Below are 8812 nucleotides of genomic sequence, written 5' to 3' on the forward strand. Positions count from 1 at the left end.
TGCCTAGCTTTAGAATACTTAGTTTATTGTTGCATTGAAAGGTAAATTACACAGTATTTGTTGTCATCTGAAACTGCTGTTTTCTATGTGGCTTCAGTATTTTTCCTTTTTGAGTTACTATTCTGTGGAGAAACATAAATTATTATTAGCAACATAAACTCTTACATAAACCAAAACCAATTGTATTTGTCTTTTAAAAAAAATTAAACTGAGAAATTTTGTTGCAAATACAGCATGAAAGATTTTATTAAATAAAATACAGTTTTAATGCCAGAAATTTAAAAGTATTTGTCATTTTTTTAATTAAGCAATTCATAAGCAAATTAATTAATCTACCTGGATCTCAATCTGACTTATACGCTCGTTGATGTCATCCATTATTTTCTCTCTCTGTATCAGAATTCTGTGAAACAAATAAACCATAACACCATGAATACAACATGACTAATGTTAGAAAAATGTAATTAAAAAAACTCCAAGATTCCCATCAATTATGCTTGCCAAATCAAAAAGAATTATAATCTATGGTTTGTGTAATGTGTAACATTTTTAACCGTAAATCGCCAATATTAATATGCCTAGCAGAGGAAAATCCAGAAGTTTTCAAATGGGGTAGTAGCACTAACTTCAATGTATGGATTTGCGTCTGCCTAGATTCCAAAATAAAATGCATATATTTTACTACCTTTTTTTTTACCTTTTTTTTTACCTTTCCATTTAAGTTCACCAATATTTGTATTGACAAAATAGTATTTTCCCACGCACAGTAATAATATATAAATTTCCAATTCCTTGCTTTATTGTTAGTTTTCATTTTTGTATTAGAATGAGTTGTCATTAGTGTTACAGTCGATTCTATTTTTAAACCATTCTTATTGAATTGAATTTATTAGGTACTCCAACACTAAAAACATTACAGAAATAGTTGCACAAAGCAAAAGTAAAACGATTTAAACAGTAAAAACCTAAAAGTAAACAGGGTTAATGGAGAACCAGGATGGCCCATAACATAGCAAATGCTGGCTCATTTTAAATGGGATCCCAGACAAAAATAAACAGCATTGACAAACATCAAACAAGTTTAAAAAAAGAGGATAAAAATTTATAAAGTTAAAAACCTGGAAAAATTAAACAATTAAAAAGATAAAAATTTAAAAAGTTAAAAATTTAACAAAATAACATGCGACACAACAGATAACAAAGGAAAACAAATTGAATATACATTAATATTGAAAGCGTTCAATTGAATAACGTATATTTACTGGTCAGTGCACTTTCATAATTGCAACAAAACAAAATTTTAATTTTAGGCACAGTAACTGTAAGGGGTTTTCACATACAGAATACAAGATAATTTCATTGTCCAATCTATCTGGAAATTTGGTTTTCACTGTCTTTCCTATGAATATACATAAAATTGCATACATGAGCACCTCTAGATAGATAGCCAGAAATGGCAATCTCAAACTTTGAATGTAATTTTTTTTTTTCCCATTTTTCCAAATTCTTGTTGGGGGGAGGGGGAGGGGAAGACCAGCTCCCTCTGGATCTGCCTATGAAAATGGTATATGTGTGGTGTGGTTCGAACTTCTAATGCAAGGTTAAAATCTTGAGTAGAAAAACTGAGCCAAAATGCCTTCCACAAAGGCATCTCTTTTAGATTTAATGTAATAATAGCATGTTGTCAAATACAATACTTTACAAACTATTATAGCAACACAAGAGCCCAGGATAATGGCATTCCCACCCCTTGATTGCGTGTAGAGCATACACAGTATTTGTAGTGAGAATTAGTCTCTAAACTGAAATGCATTCCGATGTTATTCTGTCTGAGAAAATGTACTTTATCATGTTCGAAGGCCATGATTCACAGGACAATGGAATGTCTCTTCTAACACAACTCTTGTTGTGTTTTAAATAAAGGGATTGTTCACATATCAGTAGTAAAACATACAATAAACATTGTTACCAGCATATTTTTTGAGTGAACTGTTAGATAGAAACCAACAGATGCACTGGTTATGTTTAAATAACATAGAACAAATGTTACTCCGAATAAACAAAAGGAAGGTTATGATTCAACGTTTCAACCTGTATTGGGCCATCTTCAGGAATCATTTGTGAAGATGACCCAATAAAGGTCGAAACATTAAGTCATGGCCTCCCTTTCTTTATTCAGAGTAAAGTCTGTTGAATAGAATTTAATAAATATAAATACACGTCTCCCTCTAATTAAAGACCCTCCAATTAAAGACCACCTTTCTGTGGTCCTATATTAACAAATTTCTTCGCTCAATTCAAATCATTTATTTTCCAGAAGTCATAAAATGTACATTAAAAATATAAAATTGACAAAACTACACCAGTCTGGCAGATTGTTGGAAAGCGAAAAAAAAAGAAGATCACTATATGAAAACTCTTCTTCTGGTGTAGGGCAAAATTATAATTAAAATACACTTAACAACATATAACATTAAATAAGGCGGGGAAAAACTTCGGGCAACCAAAAAGACAAAGATCTAATTAGAGACAAAGCTGTTATGGAAACCCCTGTCCCAAAAGTGGTCTTTAATTGGAGGGAGACCTGTATAAGAATAATGCATAATACCTAGCATGGCTTGATTGAGTTGTCCTCCTCAGTTGCTCTAATTCAGTGTTTTGTTTTTCGATGAGCTTCTCTTGAATTAATATCTTGTTTGCCATCAAAGCCAAGTGTTCTACAGTGTTGCTTTGAATGTGTAGTATAAGATCACACCGACGAACCTGTCAATACAATACAAGAATATTACAACAATTATACATACAAAACCATGAGTTGATGACAACCCACATGTCAACATGATTTTCTTCGATATCTGTCCAATCCTCATTTATAAAAAATTCAAAACTCTGCAGTAGGTCCTCACTAGAACTCTAGGATTGGATTTATTCAGTGTAAACACCAAGGATAGCCCACGAAAGTCTAGAAGAAGACTTATTTCCAGTGGGGTCCTTCTGGTGGTGATTGGGCAGTACACCGGGAGACAATCCCCTACTCTTTTCCGAAGATTGCACTGCGTTCTTTAACATGCACATGGGCCATAATGCACACGGGACCAACGGCTTAAACGTCTCATCCGAAAGACGGTGCGCTAGTAACTTGTATTTCAGCCCTCTAGCTGAAACACAAGGAGAGGCAGCGATGAGAATTGAACCGGGGACCTAGAGATCTCCACGGTTCAGCGCACACACAGCGGCTACCACCAGATTAGCCGACTGAGCTAAGCTGCTCTCTCATGCTAAGCTGCTCTCTCATGGAAGGTAACTCTGCAGTGGATCCTCCACAGAACTTTGTATTAGTTCCTTCACAGCACTCTGCAGTGGATCCGCAACAGATCTCTGTAATAAATCCCTGGTCATCTAAGGGTGAAAGCCGCTGATCCTCAACAAACTAAAAGATTTTCTTTTCTTTTACAGTTCCGTACCTTTGTTGTGCAGCCAAGTGCTTCAAACTGACATGGAATTGGAGTATTTGGACAGTTACCTTCCTCACTAACATGCTTTGGTATCTGAAAGTTAAAGTAAATAATCTCTCTTTATGCATTTTGAAAATTCAAAACTTTGTACATCATAAATAAAAATAGATACTGTGCTTTAAACTGAAAGCGGAAGGAAAAATCTAATAAACCAGACATTGAACTGTTATACTCCAAACTGACAATGGAAGGAAGTATGAAAGAGCCAGACCCAGAGGAACACTAACAAAGAGATGGAAGATTATGTCAACAAAAGAATTCAACAGGCTCTTCACTGAAAGTAGAATGCTTAAGGAATCAGACAAATAATTAGTTCAACCACCAAAGAAATGTGGTGATTGTATAAAAAAAAAAACCAACAGAACGTAAACTTTAGAGCTTAGCAAGAAGATCACATTTGTGTCACAGAAGTTGCATAAAAGTATCAGCATGGAGACAACTGAATGTCCTTAATTCTGGAATCGATCCAGAATTTTGGGCAACAAGAGGGTGTTGCTGCCACTCTGGAAACTAAATTAAGTAATGAAATTGACATTGATTATTGCTTTATCAAAAGAAGGGGAATTAATTTGTGCTATAAGCTCGAATAACCCCCTTTTCAACTCCAACACTTCAATAAGTTAATAAACACTATCAAACTAAAATTTATAGAAACAATGATTTTAATATTCATATTTAAAAAAAAAATATTTGTTTACTTCTTCTCTAAGGATGCCATTTCTTCCACACAGAACACATGATACTGGCAGCTTAGGGCACAGCAAAAGTTGATGTCTCTGCAAAGAGAAATGGAAAAAAAGATTCTGAATATCATTAAAATATTTTCCCTTTATATCTGAAGTACCTTGTAAAATTTCAATTAACTACCAAAGCATTAAATATGAATCCTGAATATCTTAACTTACATATTATGTATTGTTTGTCCTCTAAAAAGAAAAATTAAACTTCGATGCAAAGATTATATTATTTATTTAGACGCACAACACATGCACCAGGATTGTGAATAGCGAACACATCACTGCCCTACATGTTGGCGACAATCTCTTACGCAAGACAAACACACAAAATGCTTTACACAAACTAAATCTCAATATAAAGTTTAGGGAGTGGAGGTCGTGAGAAAAAACCCAGCAACACTGACAGGAATTGAACCCATGACCCTGGGATTGGAAGGCAAGCACCTTAACCACTAACTCCACTCACCAAGCTATTCAACTCCACTCCATCTCATTTTCAGATGAAAGCTAACAAACAAAAAAAAGGGATTGTTTGTGTTGTAGCAATCTCTATGAAACAAGAAGCATTCTCTTTTTCGAAAAAACAGGAAACTACTTTAGAAACTCACTGTTAAATCTTTTGCAGTGACGTTTTCACAGCACTGAGAACATTCAACCATCCGTAGAGGGCAGTCTTGTAGATGGCTTGAATTCTGCTGTCGTAGGTATTGCTGTTCACACCCATTAGGACAGGTGACTTGACAGAAATCACAGAAGTCCAGATGCTCCTAAAAACATGACAAAAAAATTAATTTTGATTACTTGATAACTTGATTGTGTTAATGGAAAACATATAAATAGGAAAATACAAAAACTTGTACATTTATTCAATTAGTTGATGAGATGTAAATTTAACGTTTCAACACTATGATGATGTCCTTATGTTACAGATTAATGCTAAGCCACAGTATCCAGAACGTTTCCAACTGACATATCTTTTTAACTTAATTGTATGACATTGTACATCTATTTGTAAATATAAATCTAAAACTAAAATATAAAAGGGAAATTAGGTGGCTAAGTCTAGCATCCCCATTTTGGTGGTCTAATTAGGGGTGTAGACTGGTTTCATCCTGGGTTGGATGTGAAAATTCAGAATGTCCAAAAAATTGAAAATGCTGAATTAAATCCGTATTCCAATGAAAAAACTTGATGGCAATTTTTAAATCTTTTAACTCACTCTGGAACTCGCAGATGCACTCCCGCACCCTCCTAACCCCACCTACGCCGATGTAAAGCCATGTCCGCATTGGACAAAGGGTGAATTAATTTGGTAAAATTGCACATTCACTGTTCAGATTGAAAGATTTTTGCACGTTCATGGTCAGTTTAAACAGAAAAATTTTGTGAATGCAACGGCGGATTTAAGGGGGGAGGGGGTGGGCCGAGTCAGCCCATGTCCCCAATAAATTTTGCAAAATTATTAAAAAAAAGGAGAAAAAAGGAAAATGTAATCAAATTTAGGTCAAAGAGTGCCATTTCCTTCCATAATCATAAATTTATGAAGTTAATACCTGGTTAGGCTTACCTGAAGATAAAATAACTCTCCTTTCCAATGACAACCATTTTTTTCATTATCACACATACAACTTAAAACTAATATTTCTCTACTGACAGCTACATCATCGAACATCTAAACAAAAAAGAGAATGAATGTACTGTACAAATGAATTATATTTTTTTTTGAAAATCCGGATACGACCCGACAACCTTTCCAAAAATCTCCATGACCCAAACATGGGTCGTGACCCATGGGTTGCCGATGGTAGTTCTAAAAACATTTAAAGAACCGGCACAAGACAAAAAGAAATGTTGAGTACTTGTCAGAAGAATTTCCATAGCTTACCAGGTGGAAAAGTAAACAAGGGAATTCTTGGCAAAGCAGTTATTAAGGCGCTACTTGAATAGCTATATTATCGATGTTATTAAACCTTAGCAGAATAATTCAGGGGCGGGTGTAGAGAGTTTTCGAAAGAGGGCTGAAAGGGAGTGGGGGGGGTGATCGTGAGACAAAACTACCCTACGGGGTCCCGGGGCATTCCCCCGAAATTTTTTTTTTCTAGACTCCCACAAATAACTTCTGATGTGTTTTGGCCGATCTATAATTTCTTTTTCTTTCTTTTTGACTTTCCAAAAGGGGGAGCCAGGGCCAGCTCACGCCACCCCCCCCCCCTTAAATCCAGTATATTGGAAGGTTCGAAACTTTAAAAAAAATTCCAACAACTTACATCGCCATTTATATAAAACCAAGTATTATCCACAGGACACTTTGCATATTGACGTGGTCTGCAATTGAAAGGAGAACAAATCATTTACACCTTACCTATAGCAGAGATTAGACAATGTGAACTTGACCTTTGACCCTGACCCTTCAAAATTTAATCAGCTGTAGATCTTAGGTAAAGGAACATTGTGGTCCAGTTTGACAAATATTTTATAAAAACTATGGGCTGTAGGCTGTTCACAAGAAATATGCCGACACTCAAACCAGGCGAAAACATAACCTCCTGCCAACTTCAAATAGATGAGGTAATAATAATAAGGCTTAATATGTAGATGTTTATGTATAGTGCTCTAGAGCGTTTCAGAGCGCTTTTCCACAATATAATCCCAGTCATTGGAACGATGCCATGGGGGAAATTCCATAGTTTGCTGTGTGAAATATATCGGCGCATATTTGCACTCAAACCTCCTCCTGGGTGGGAGAAGCTATGCAGATAAAGTTGCTTGCACAAGGACACAAGTAAATGCACAGCGAGGGATTGAAACCCCGACCTCGAAGTTGGGCAACCAAACTGTTACCGCTGCACCAAAACCACTTTTATCTTGCATTCTGTGGGTAAAAACAACTTCATATTATTATTAGGAAGAAAATTTTGTTTAATGTCACATACCCACTTATTCGAAGAATGCAAGCTCGGCAAAATCTGTGCCCGCACTTTGTTTGAACTGGATCCTTCATAACTGACAGACACACTGGACAAAGATATTTTCTATCTGGAAGCGGATCAAAATTGACATCACTGTAACCATGTCGATAATCTTCTAAAGACGGTGTAGGTGATGTTGCTCTTTCTGATGCCATAACGGAAAACTTAATGTTGAAAAAACAAGTGAATTCATTTGAAACTGCTAAAAAATTATGGGGAAAAGAATATTTGTAAATATGCTTTCCCATGAAGAAAGACTATTCTTTGGGGTGCAAAGAATATTCTGCAAATATTCTATTCCCGAAAAAACAGGGAGTTGTTTATATAAATAATGGTAAACACCTGTTGTAGTAGACAGGCACGCCATAATTATGATAAGATGAGCAAATTCAGGAGATAAATAAGAACACTCAGTAACTAGTAACTATACTCTGATCTGTGACACAGGACTTATCACACTTACACCCAGTCAGTGCCGTGACGAAACCAAGCGAACGACCTGGCCTAGCTATTTTGATAGGTTGAGCATCACATGGGGCTAGACTGATTAGGTTAGCCTCACGCCTAGCCCTATCCCCGCTTGCCTTTAAATGTGGGCCTACTTCTCTAGCTACCTGCACCAGCCTAGGCTTCATTTCATAGAGCGATAGGCCTAGATATTCAACAAAATATAACATATTAACAACAGCTAAAAAAGTATAAAAGTTTCATGTAAATTCGAAAATATCAGTTCTTGATAAAAAAAAAACAACTTTTAGGCACCTGTTTAAAACAGAACGTCTGTCAACACCTGTGACTGATGCGCTGACTTCCCTTTCTTGCCACTACCTGGGCTGCGTCTGCTGTCAAATCAAAACAATGGACAGCACGTGGGGAGAAATCGAGGAAATGCTAGTTGCGCCTCTGACAACAGCAACCAATCAGATCGCTTATTCTTCAATGAAACAAAATAACAACAGACATTACATAACCACTATAATAAAGGAAAAAATGAACAATAATTAATTGCGCAGTCACGCCTTTCATTATTTATACTGTTGAATTTAAATGAATAGTATTAAGCAATTTAGGAAAATCGAACATTAATATGTTAATTAAATGAATTGCCTGGACAGCACATATTCGTACTCTCATGGGGTTGGTTAGGCAGAGGGCCTATATAAATGTTATAAAATACATTTTAGTGACTCCCGAAATTTTGTAAACGAGCTAATTTTTGTAAGTAAAAAAATCGACATTACGGTAATTTTTACCTCCCTCCGCACCCCAGGATAGGACATTTGGCGAAGTAGGCCTACAATTCATGACTTTTAGCGGTCTAAACAACAGTGCACGAATTGTGTATTTTAATAGTGTGCTTGCTATCAATTCCTACAAGAAACTCACTCGAAAGTTCTCAATCTTATTCTATTGGGCCGACCTCGCTTGATTCCAAAACGGAGCCATTTCATTAATTTCATGTTTTATTAGTCATAACCCTACCTGATAACACACAAAAAATATTAGTCAAAACAATAACTGAGGACGCACATGACGATTGAAAGACACTTGTCAACAAATTGACTGAGCAGCTATTTTAATAACTTAATGA

At 35.7% G+C, this 8812-nt stretch overlaps 1 protein-coding gene across 6 annotated transcripts; it reads right to left on the bottom strand.

Annotated features, from left to right (window-relative positions):
- LOC117100620 (TNF receptor-associated factor 6-like) lies at positions 1-8129 on the bottom strand. 6 transcript variants are annotated; one of them, XM_033240409.1, is made up of 10 exons: positions 7984-8129; positions 7186-7385; positions 6520-6577; positions 5820-5924; positions 4861-5019; positions 4214-4291; positions 3465-3548; positions 2609-2763; positions 337-403; positions 1-122 (listed from the first exon to the last, which is right to left on the bottom strand). In XM_033240409.1, exons 2-10 carry the CDS (start codon positions 7374-7376, stop codon positions 84-86), a joined length of 936 nt encoding a protein of 311 aa, XP_033096300.1. In that variant the 5' UTR covers positions 7377-7385; positions 7984-8129; the 3' UTR covers positions 1-83. The 6 variants fall into 6 exon arrangements, with proteins under 6 accessions (XP_033096300.1, XP_033096301.1, XP_033096303.1 ...); XM_033240410.1 differs by having other exon boundaries at positions 7186-7423; positions 7984-8113; XM_033240412.1 differs by having other exon boundaries at positions 7186-7288; positions 7984-8098.
- Positions 8130-8812: the final 683 nt, after the last annotated feature.

Source organism: Anneissia japonica, unplaced genomic scaffold, assembly GCF_011630105.1.
Source record: "Anneissia japonica isolate Jap-2015-1 unplaced genomic scaffold, ASM1163010v1 scaffold287584_len476085_cov161, whole genome shotgun sequence".
Taxonomy (NCBI): Eukaryota; Metazoa; Echinodermata; class Crinoidea; order Comatulida; family Comatulidae; genus Anneissia; species Anneissia japonica.